Genomic DNA, 12,343 nt, shown 5'->3' on the forward strand with positions numbered 1-12,343 from the left:
TCCTTGGCTGTGCACTTCAGGTAGCCCACCTCAAGGATGTGACTAGCCTAGTGTCAAAGTCAGACAGCAACTTGCATCCAAGTCTAATACAGAGAAGAGGCAGGAGGGGTAATCGAAGAGGCTGCGGGAATGCACCACCAGCAATGGGATTTTTCCAATCCACAAGTGACCAGATGTGGGGATGGACACAGCACTATGGAGCCTCCCACCCCCCCACCCCCTCAATTTGGCCCAGCCCTCATCTTTCCTCCACACCCAACATCTTGGTCCCATCCAAGTATTCCTTTTTTGGAGAGAGGCCGTAGATGGGGAAGAGGGGAAAAGAAAGGGGTCATGTGGCAGGGACACCAGACAAAACACGAACAGACTGAGAGAGAGACTCCCAGCAAGATGCAAGTTTCCCACAAAATACTGTGCTTAACCTGAACACGCAGGCACTTGATAAAGTAGAAGTGAGTGTATTGAATAAAGGCCTGGGTTTTGTCCCCACCAATGACAGTGTCTTCTTGCAGTTGAAGGTAGAAGTGGCCATGTTCCTGCAAAAAAATAGATTAAAAACATTTTTCTTGATCATTCCTACGCCAAAAATGAGGAAGAAAAACAACAACAAAAACAGCACAGGGCTATGCCCAAGATCCACTTTCGTACCACCCACCAGTGGGATGCCACTGGGGGTCCTAGGCTTTGAAGAAGTTGTCAACCTCAAAGCTGCACCACAGGCCACCTTTAACAATATGGGTAACGCGGAGAAGGGAGCACTTCGCAGATTGTCTACCAACTGGGATATTATGATAAAACCCACAGATAAGGGCAGGCGATCGTGATAATGCCAACACAAATGTACAGTGATGAATGATTACAGTTATTGAACAACACCCGGAAGTCAAACGCTTGACCAAGGATCCAGCCCCAGAGATCATGGAAGAGATCAATTTCTTGGTATCCAAGAGTCTGGATAATGGGTGGATCACCAAACATGAGGCAGGTTTCCTGGTGCAAACAACTCCTAAGATGCCTCACTTCTAGTTACTTCCACAAATACACAAAGGAAGATTCCATCCTTCCGGAAGACCAACAGACTCAGGAATAAGCTCAGCACTAGAACCATTGTCACAGCCCTGTGACAGGTTTCTCCAACTCTTGGTTGGAAAGATACCTACCTTCCTACAGGATACCAAGGACGTTCTGAAACTACTGGAGAACATGACTTTCGATGATGAAGATGAGCTAATGATTGGCCTTGATGTTGAATCGCTGTATACCAATATTCCCCAGAAATCCACTCTATAGGTAATAGATGGGATCCTGAACAGAGTGACCTGGGAATCTATGACCCCTCCGAGTTCCTCTTAGACCTAGCACGACTGGTCCTATCCCAGAATTGCTTTGATTTTGAGGGCGAGTTCTTTCTTCAGATACATGGGACATCCATGGGGAGCACTTTTGCTCTAAACCTAGTATGCCTTTACATCCACACCTTTGAAACTGAATTTGTTTTGCAGTCTCCCAATCCCTTCCTAAAAGAGACCAGGCTGTGGAAACGTTACATTGCTGACGCTTTGCTGATATGGAGAGGTACCAGAAATGAAGCAATGGAATTTGCAGATTGGTTGAATGCTCCGAATCCCCACCTATGATTCACCATTACCATCGGTGGCAAGGAATTACCATTCTTGGACCTACTAATTGAAGCTAGAAATGGCCAGCTTCCAACACAAGTGTATTATAAACCCACTGATCGGAATAATCTATTGAGATTCTATAGTTTTCACTCCCGATCCTTGAGAGAGAATCTACTATTGGGCCAATTGTTATGCCTGAGAAGCAACTGTTCCAACATACAAGAATATGTAACACATGCAAACAAACTGACCAAGAAATAAGAGTCAAAAAAACTATCTCATGAACTTGATCTGATGAGCACACAAAAGAGCGCTGAAGAACAATGAGGAACAACTACTCGAGTCTTACAAAAGACCCTCAGTAGAAAGACTGATCTGTGTCTCCACGTACAGTCCTCTATCTAATCATTTACAGAAGATTACCAAGAAGAATTGGAGGATTTTGATCTCAGGTAGCCTCCCCTTTGAGCAACCAATGCACGCCTACAAGAAGGCCAGAAGCTTTAAAGACATGTTGGTGCATACATGACCAAAAGAAAAGAAACAGACTACCAGTCAACAAACAATTTGGTTCCTTCCACCACCTGTAGGCCAAGCACCCTGTGGAAAGTGCAGTGTTTGCCCATACACAAAAAAGACAACACATGGGGATCTCATTCTTAAGACTCTGTGGGAACTGAGAACCATATCAAACTGCAACAGTAAAAATCTAATTTATGCCATAAAGTGTCCATGCAACCTCAGATACATAGGTATGACAGCTATACGGGTAGGAACAGGTATCTGCGAGCATAGGAGCAATATCCGTTGCAAACTTGACTCAACAAGGCTCACTAATTATTTTATTAGTATGAAACATAGCGCTGATGATACTGAGTGGTACGTAGCTAAGAAACTGGCACAGACACAAGACATGACAACTGAAATTACAGAAAGCCCCCCCCCCCCAAAAAAAATCTGCAACTTTGTGAAGTTGGAGAAGTCTCACGTTACTCCTTAATGTATTTGTTGAATATCTCAACAACTTGTTGTTAGAATAATACAACATTATGTTTAGCAAAAAGGGAATTAACATGAATTATATCTGGAAGGGAAAATAAGTCTGAAAAATCATTATTATTTTACAAACAATGCCAAATGTAAATAATCTGTTTTGAGAGACTTATTATACTTCACATTTTATATAGGTAAAATTACTGAGCAGTTAAATTGATAAAATGTGACACAATATTGATGAAACAGTTATAAAATACTTGAATTGCTCACGGAAACGTATTTGGAATTTCAAGTTTCTTTTGCTGAATTAATATCAATCTAATTTACGACAGTAGGTTGGTGTTAAAAGTCACAAGTTTGGTGCTTCCTGCGCACCCCGCCATGTTTTTGCTGAGGTAAACAAACTGGCAACTGCTTGACATTACCCCTTCCAAAATTGGAAAGTTGCCAGAGGCTAGCCATGATAATTGTTGAAATGCCATAGCAATTTTACATAAAAGTAGATTCTTATATAACATACCGTAACTTTGTTGGGGCCATGTCTAACTTGAAGTACTTCTCTCTAGGGAGAAAACAAAAGTTTAATATTACATCTTCATTTGTATAATATATATATTGCAGATGCCCAAAATGTAGTGGGTCTCTAAAACTGGTTCAATAAAGCAGGACTTTCATTGAAAATGTGCTCATTGTTCATGCAGATTGCAGTTCATAAGCTGCTGCTGTTCGGGTGAGCTCTTCATTTAAAGAAAATGTGACTGAAGAGGCCGGACGAAGGGCAGAATACTTGCTTAAAGGGGTGTTTAATCCTCAGGGTGAATAATGGACCAGCAGTAACTCAAAGATAGGCTCCCTTGAGGCTTTGCCAGTTTATTGTGCTTTGAAATTTCACACAGTACATGAAGCACTCACTGCAACTCTCTGCCTGTGTGACACATCCGCTTCACTGGAAACATTTCATGGCTTCTTGTTATAACATTTGTTTAAAACATGTTATATCCTAGTCGATCTATCTTCTACCTAGTTAACAACTTAAACTTGATAATTTAATAACCATGCCAACCTTCAGGTTTGTGCTCCCAGTCCCTAAACCTGGAACATAGTCATAGCAGTAGTTTCATTGGAGTGACCAGAAGATGTGGGGGTTGTCAATCTTCCAAGGAATTTCAGATTGATAGCTGGAGTCAGGGTCACTCAGATTTACCCTGAGAGCAGCACCAGTGCAGGTACAGGGTCATGTGGGAGCATGTCCTATCCTTCCAGAGGACGGCATAAGCAAAATAAAAAAGCTGGAGGAAAATAACAGGACTGTAACAACAGTTGAGTAAAGCAAATGTCAGGAAAGAATAAACATGTATGTAGACGTTGATGTGAAAATAAATGGATGGGTACTGGATCAAGAGATGCATCACTAAGATTAATTTTAAATTTAAAAAGAAAAAAAAATGACAGAATTAAGAGAAAACACCTGCCAGGGCCCTAGTTACCTTCTGCACTCAAATGCAATACTAGACGTGCACAAGATAAAGAAAAACAATCCTTACAGTATGCTCTTTTAATCACTCCTCGGAAAAAATAAATGTTGCTGAGCTTTTAAAGATAAGCAGGGAAGGGTGGGTTGGTATGGTTCACACAAGATCTTACAACAGATGCCTGTAGGCTAGGCCTAATAAATTAGGCTCTTTTTGTAGTTAAACCACATTTGGGTCATGAAAGATCGTGGAACTTTCACTGGTATTTTTCAAGCGGGACAGTGTCAAATACGGCTCTGGAGACAGATGGAAAGTGTTGAGGCTTATTTCAAGTAACACAGACGAGAAGCCCGAGACGACAGCAGACACCACAATTAGTTATAAAGTGCTACCCATAACCCACAGTTGGGTATCTACGCGCTGTAAGTTCAGGGACACAGACAAGACCACATATGTTCATCCCTACTCATACTGCTTAGGCCTCACTAGTTTACACTTGGACCAGATCACTCCAACATTCTCTTCCTACAGAAACGAAAACATCCTAACATTAAATATGCAAGGCGGAGCAAACCTTTCTTTTTCAGAGAGACACACACACACACACAAGCCCATACTCCCAAAACATAGAGGAAGATATTAGGCATAATGGTTTTCTCCCCATGGTAATCCTGTGAACAAACTGAGGCTGTGAGGGCAACCTACTCCAGTCTAACGTTCCTGTTCTATCTCAGTGTGAGAAATGAGATCAGCACTACCAACACTATAATGCTTGATAATCACAATAACAAGAGGGTCTTTGAATATTTCATCACAAATCAGATTACATAAGGTCTGCATTCCCTTTGGGTTCAGTAGATCCAACCTTCAACAAAACCTTAACACAATCTAATGAACTTATCGCTTTCTGACTCCTTGCTTAACCCAGCACTATTCAACAAGTCGTACCTTCTTCAAGTTAACTCTGGCTTGCACTACACTTTCCTACACATGTAATCTACTGCATACTGAGTTCCATCCTCTTCACCAGCTTAAGACGACACCGGAGATAGTAAGTGTTAATTCTTCATTCGGACTGAAAAAGAATCCAGGAGCAGACAACTGTGTGCCAGAGTGACAAGCCTACATTTTCCTACTGCTGGTCTATGGGTAATAACAGTGGCTGCAGCAGACAACGGTATTCGGTTATAGCATTACAGACATGTGATCCTGCCAACAGCATTATTGTTCTTTACACTCCTTATGTATGTGTGTCTGAGGCTCGAGTTTATAGCGTGTATTTGTAAAACAAATGTCCAACTAGTAGGGTAACTTGACGATGAACAGATCACCCAACTCAACGGTACTGGTTGTTATTGCCCTTGGGGGGTGAATAGACTGCAAGAGTTGAGCCTGGGAGAACAAACACAGATTCCTGCAGAGGATGCATTGGTCCACTGTGTCCTCACACCCCACCAGGTGAAGCAGGCTGGTGAGCTGTGGGATGCATTAGCTTTCAAACTGCACCAGGTAAAGCAGGCTGGTGACCTGTGGGATGCATTAGTGCTCAGACCCAGCCAGGTGAAGCAGGCTGGTGACCTGTGGGATGCATTAGTGCTCAGACCCAGCCATGTGAAGCAGGCTGGTGACCTGTGGGATGCATTAGCCCTGAGGCCCCGCCGGGTGAAGCAGGCCGATGCCCTGCGGATGCATTAGTGCTCAGACCCCGCCGGGTGAAGCAGGCTGGTGACCTGTGGGATGCATTAGTGCTCAGACCCAGCCAGGTGAAGCAGGCCGATGCCCTGCGGATGCATTAGTGCTCAGACCCCGCCGGGTGAAGCAGGCCGATGCCCTGCGGATGCATTAGCCCTGAGGCCCCGCCGGGTGAAGCAGGCCGATGCCCTGCGGATGCATTAGTGCTCAGACCCCGCCGGGTGAAGCAGGCTGGTGACCTGTGGGATGCATTAGTGCTCAGACCCAGCCAGGTGAAGCAGGCCGATGCCCTGCGGATGCATTAGTGCTCAGACCCCGCCGGGTGAAGCAGGCCGATGCCCTGCGGATGCATTAGCCCTGAGGCCCCGCCGGGTGAAGCAGGCCGATGCCCTGCGGATGCATTAGTGCTCAGACCCCGCCGGGTGAAGCAGGCTGGTGACCTGTGGGATGCATTAGTGCTCAGACCCAGCCGGGTGAAGCAGGCTGGTGCCCTGCCGATGCATTAGTGCTCAGACCCAGCCATGTGAAGCAGGCTGGTGCCCTGCGGATGCATTAGCCCTGAGGCCCCGCCGGGTGAAGCAGGCCGGTGCCCGGTATGGGGTCTAGCGTTGGACCAGGCCAGCCCCCGGCAGGTCCCATGGGATGAAGGGCTTAGAGCACACCGAAGGGAGGTGCAGAGCAGGCCAGGTTGGGGGGAGTGAACTCACGTGCGCATAACCCCCCCCCCCCCCCCGCGAACCCCCAGCTCGAGCCCGCTGCGCCCCTCCCTCGGGGGCAGGAGCTCCCCGCGGCCCTCCCCCGGGCACTGCCCCCGAGACCTCTCCGTGCGGCCGCCTGCTGCAGCCCGGGGGCTCAGCACCCCTCAGCCCCGGGGCTGCCATACGCCCGCCTCAGGTGTGCACCGCCCCCGGCCCCCGCCGGACTCCACCTTCGGCTCCCACCGGCTCCGGTGCACCGAGGCCGCCAACCGCCTTCAGCGAGTCACCGCCGAAGCAGCCAATGGGGACGCCGGGTTATATTGATTGACAGGCGAAGCGACGAAGCTGGGCGGGGCCCGGCGGCTGCTTCTGCTACGAGCGCGGTGATTGGTTAGCGGAAGAGCCCGCCCACGAGCAAGACGCTTGGGGCAGGGAGAAACCGTGCGCGCCGCTGACCCGGAAGTGGTTGTGCGGTCTCGTGTGTGACGTGGGCACTGCGGTGCTCTGCAGAGGAAGTGGACGTCCTGAGGGCTCCTGCCGGGAGGAACCGAAAGCGAAACCGGACGGGACAGCGCCCGGGCTGCCTGCCCGCGGTCCTCCGAGGGGTGGGGTGGGTAGAGCAGCCGCTGACAGGCAGCACAGCGAAGAGCGGCAGCTGTGCCTCGACCCCGAACGAAGCGCTGCGGAAAGATCATCCGTGACGAGGTGTAAAGACCGATAGAAGGATTTAAACATCTGTAGTACAAGACGGTCCTATTGGCAACACGAAAGGATGATGGACGGGGTGCTGAACAATGCAAACACAAACCCCCAGTCACAGATCTGGGTTTAATCCATCGTTCTTTTGCTCACCATGCCACCCCAGTTTGGACCCAGCCATATGCAAATCAGTCTTGACCCCGTTCCTCATGGGAACAGTCCAGACCGAACTGCCAAGCCAGGTCCTCACTGGACCGGAAACAAGCATCCTGGGACCGGTTTCGGGGTTTCACCCCTCATCAGCCAGGCTAGCTTGAATCCAGTGGCATGGGAAGCACGGGACCCACGTCTGGGCATACCCTTCCCACTTAGGGCGACAAAGCAAAAACAACAAGTGATGAACGGAATGCTGAACATTGTCAAACACTCACCCCCAGTCATAGATCTGGGTTTAATCCATTGTTCTTTTGCTCACCATGCCACCCCAGTTTGGACCCAGCCATATGCAAATCAGTCTTGACCCTGTTCCTCATGGGAACAGTCCAGACCGAACTGCCAAGCCAGGTCCTCACTGGACCGGAAACAAGCATCCTGGGACCGGTTTTGGGGTTTCACCCCTCATCAGCCAGGCTAGCTTGAATGCAGTGGTATGGGAAGCACTGGACCCACGTCTGGGCATACCCTTCCCACTTAGGGCGACAAAGCAAAAACAACAAGTGATGAATGGAATGCTGAACATTGTCAAACACTCACCCCCAGTCATAGATCTGGGTTTAATCCATCGTTCTTTTGCTCACCGTGCCACCCCAGTTTGGACCCAACCATACGCAAATCAGTCTTGACCCTCTTCCTCATGGGAACAGTTCAGTCCAGCCCAAACTGCCCGGCCAGGTCCTCTTTGGACAGGATTCAAGCATCCCGGGACCGGTTTCAGGGTTCCACCCTTCATCAGCCAGGCTAACTTGAATCCAGTGGCATAGTGAGCCCGGACCCACTTCTGGGCATACCCGGCGCACTTAAGCAGCAAAAGCAAAACACAAATAATGGACGGAATGCAGAACCAATCAAACATTCACCCCAAGTCACAGATCTGGGTTTAATCCATCGTTCTTTTACTCACCATTCCACCCCAGTTTAGACCCAGCCATATGCAAATCAGTCTTGACCCTGTTCACCATGGGAACAGTCAAGCCCGCAATGCCAGGCCAGGTCCTCCCAGGACCTGAAACCAGCATCCTGGGACCGGTTTCAGGGTATCACCCTATATCAGGCTAGCTTGAATTCAGTGGCACAGTGTGTCCGGGACCCACTTCTGGGCATACCTAGCACACTTGGGGTGACAAAAGCAAACAAACACAAATGATAGGCGAAATGCAGAATCAATCAAACATTCACCCCAGTCACAGATCTGGGTTTAATCCGTCGTTCTTTTGCTCACCCAAACAGAAAATGTAAGACCTTTCAGGGAGTTACAATAATCATCTAAGCAGTGAAAAGTCAGTGGCAAACTGTGTAGAGAGATCAGGGAAGGGGGGTAAGCATGAAAATCATTTCCCTTAAGCCTAGAATGTCTTAAATGTTGAACCAGCAGCAAAGAAATCCCAAGTACAGCCCTCATCATGTAAACACTTGATTTTTAGTGACATTTACAGGCAGCTAAGTGCAGTGCCAAACCATCCAGTAGGCAGGCCTTTGTGCTTTGCAAGATACATTTTTTTTCTTTACCTGTTAATCCCTTAAGTGTCTTTTTCTTTTACTGCAACCACATTTTATAAAAGATTTACAACTAGTGTCCTCATTTTTTAAGAATTCAGGTAATCATTTTAAATCCCAACATCTAACATTTTTACAGACATATTTATCACTCCATCAATACAGATATCATAGCTGTTGATTTCTCATAAATATTCCTGGCCTGTTTTTTCATAGATGATTCCAGCCGAGACGTGTTTCGTCCCCTTTAAGGGCTTCCTCAAGGCTTACTCTTGATGATATATACTTCTTGACAGTAAAAGATAACCACTCGCTCTCCAACTTCATTGTATAATTTACTGATTATGATCAAAGAATCAGTATTATGTAGTCATAGTAACCCAAAAACTCTACGCCGACACAGACCATTATAAGTCCATCGAATAATCTGTAGTTAGTCGTCGTCTCAAAGCGCCCAGACTTGGTGCAGAGTGTTTGATAACAGGCTCGATGGAGTGATAAATATACGTCTGTAAAAATGTTTTCAGATGTTGGCATTGTGTTCGATTACTGCTTGGCCTCCCCTGCTCATGTAACAACTGTGTCTTTTCACCTCCGCTTTCCATCCCCAGGGCAGATGGTAGAAGGAAGCATCAAGCTGTCTCTAAATAAACCAAAATATCAAAGAACAGGGTTCACATGTGAAAGGCCTAGAATCTTAGCATGGCAAAATGATCTCAACACTAGGGCAGATAGTTCAATATAGTCAAAAAATATAAACATATTAGCAATTGATTGAATCCTGGGAGGGCGACTGAGCAGAATGGATGAGTTGCTAGGCAAACAGCTCAGCTAGTAGGCTGAATAGCCACAGTGATTGTGGCATCACAACCGCTCAACTCTAATTGTGGGATATGAATGGTGACATCAGTGCCTTTTCTCCCAGCAACCAAGGAACAGGGTTGGCACACTGACAGAGAAAGACTGTGATTTGTGTTCAGAATGCTTCAATTACAGATTAGTTACTGATATTATCCAGCTCAGAAAGTATTGCAGGCTGGCATTTTACTGTCTTTTGGGTATTCCGTGCCCTCAAGCTCTGCCCCATTCCTTTGTAGTTTGCCTGCCCGTCCCCTACACATGCCACCAATGTAGACTTACTTTAGTGCCATCTGCAAAAGGATTGGTGAATCCAGAATACCATGGGTGGTTGGTAAAATGTCTCCTTTAACCTGCTGTGCTGCTTAAGCTCTGTCTCCAATTGTGCAGGTCATAGAAAAGTTCCTGCCCTTCTCTGCCACAATATGCCAACTCTGTGCATTGGTAGCTGGGAGAAAAGGCTAGGACATCACCAAGCATATCCCACAATTAGAACCGAGAGCCTGTGATGCCATAATCACTGTACTGATTTAGCCGGCTATCTGAATTCCTTCCCTAGCAACACTGTCATTCTGCTCTGTCACAGGGATCTCTGCTGTACCTTGGCCCTTGAGCCCACATGTCTCCAAACCTGGGCTCCGACCCAGCAATACTACGCGCTCAGCCTCTCGTGTTTCCTTGGTCCAGTTAGAAGGTATGTAGGTACAATCTCCTTACACCCTTATCCTTTCGTCTCCTTGATTCACCGAACAAACTCCCCATGGCCAGTCCTCTGATTCAATCTTTAGTCTTTTGGACATAAATCTGTTAAATCCCCCCCTCTCCCTCCTGTAATGCCACTCCCATGCCAAATCATCAGTGTAGCTTTTCTTTTTAATCAGGTCCAGCCTCAAGCTTTCGTGAGGAGCTTCCATTAATCAAACTCTCATTATAAATTATTTTATTGGCAGTTTCAGAATAAACCAAATGGAAACACCCACCTCAGTGGGACTGCCTTATTTCCTGCCCATAGCTGGAAAATCCAAATGTCTTGTCAGTTTAGCTGGCAGCTGCTGTTCATGGTAGATTCTGTACAGGAAAAGATGCAGTCAACAGAGGATTGGAGGGTTAGCTGTGTGAGACCGGCTGTCGCTACTGGTGATGTGGAGTTCTTTAAAAGTGTGTGTTTTTAGCTGTCTCCTAAATAGGAGCTGGGTTGGGGCAGTCCTAATGGATCCCTAGATTTTACTCAGATCATGGTTCTATAGGTAAAGGCAGCCGTTGCGCAAGAGATTAAAATCATCCCATTTTGATGTGTCCTGGCAGTGGGTGTGCTACTGGAGACACTGAGCTTCTACGCCATATGCAGACAAGGGTGTTAGTTGTGATGGCTTTGTAGATGACGCAGCTTGTTGTGAATATGGTGTGGACCAAAGAGGAGTGAGTAGATTCTTGCAGGGTGGGGAGATATAATCATATTTGTGTAGACCCTTTATGATATGCGCTGTGAAACATACCATTGTGGGGTGCTGGAAACTGTATTATTTGGAGTAGACAAGTGTCCATCTTAAATTTATAAGGTCTCATACTGGTAGATGTCACACACAATAAACCTGTGCTTAACCCCTAGTAATGTTACACAAAGCTGTCAGGTTTGAATCAATGTGTAAAGTAAGCAGTGCATACACACTAGAAAAAGTCACAATAGAATTCCACAAACATTTATGGTAGGTGCTCTGGAGCTCTGCAGCAAATTCAAAAGTTTTCACTCTTTGCAGGTGCCCAAGCAACCTCTAAAACCCCACCTCCCCTCCCTCCCCTCCCCACAAGGCACCAATGGGCAGCTAGAGCCTCTCAGGGTGCCAGGCAAGGCAACAAGCAAAGTCCATTCCAAGTTTTTGTTGCCACTAGTCAGTTGGGAATTGGCTTATAAAACAAAATTAAAATAAAAAAAAAAAAACCTCACGCAGCTTTGTGCCTTCCTTTAGCCACACAGGTCGACGGTCGACTGACCTCTGAAGGATACTTCTTTTTCCTTGGCACAACTGGGAGTCAGTCCAGTTCTTCAGAGCAGGCACCAGTACAAGTCCTCTGCTGTTCTTCTGAATGTCCTAAAAGTGTGAGGGTTCAGCGTTATAGGGTTCATATGCCTGTGGGTGGAGAAGACGCTTGGACACTCCCCAACCAATGTGGAAAAAGATCCCAGCAGAAGCTCTAACCACTTTTTTAGCAGTTCCTGATTGCCTCACTACAAACAACCACACAGTGTTCCTTACCCTGAAAATCCAAGATGGGGAATCGGATTTGCAGTGTCCCAGTGCTAGAGTTTACATTACCAGTGACACCCACCCCCTCAACAACAAAAAATGAAAAATTTAGAATGACTAACCAAAGAGGTCACTTTGCAGCTGAAGACTAATGTGGAGTCCTGGATGACTTAGTGCAGAGCATTGCCCCTGTTCATAAGTAAGAGGGCTTGAACAGAAACTCTGAAGTCGCTTTCTGGTAGTACCAGTTTCCATTCCTATAGGAGAGAAAGTTGGTTTTAAACTCAATGTTTGGCAATAATCTATGTGAAACTGCATTTTTGGGGGATTATGGAGAAGCGGGGATG

At 46.7% G+C, this 12,343-nt stretch overlaps 1 protein-coding gene across 4 annotated transcripts in view; it reads right to left on the reverse strand.

Moving 5' to 3' along the window:
• The window catches only part of LOC138268247 (spindlin-W-like), a 29,381-nt gene extending 22,557 nt beyond the window's left edge, over positions 1-6,824 (reverse strand). The window contains exons 1-2 of one of the 4 annotated variants that reach the window (XM_069217727.1): positions 6,711-6,824; positions 3,139-3,180 (exon numbers count right to left, since the gene is read on the reverse strand). In XM_069217727.1, the coding sequence (XP_069073828.1) occupies positions 3,139-3,158 (20 nt within the window). In that variant the 5' untranslated portion in view covers positions 3,159-3,180; positions 6,711-6,824. Of the gene's footprint in view, positions 1-3,138; positions 3,181-3,681; positions 6,520-6,600 lie in introns of those variants that run through there. The other 3 variants (XM_069217729.1, XM_069217730.1, XM_069217728.1) reach the window with 3 other exon arrangements.
• Between the last annotated feature and the right edge of the window lie 5,519 nt (positions 6,825-12,343).

The sequence above is a fragment of the Pleurodeles waltl genome, chromosome 12 (assembly GCF_031143425.1).
Source record: "Pleurodeles waltl isolate 20211129_DDA chromosome 12, aPleWal1.hap1.20221129, whole genome shotgun sequence".
Classification (NCBI taxonomy): Eukaryota; Metazoa; Chordata; class Amphibia; order Caudata; family Salamandridae; genus Pleurodeles; species Pleurodeles waltl.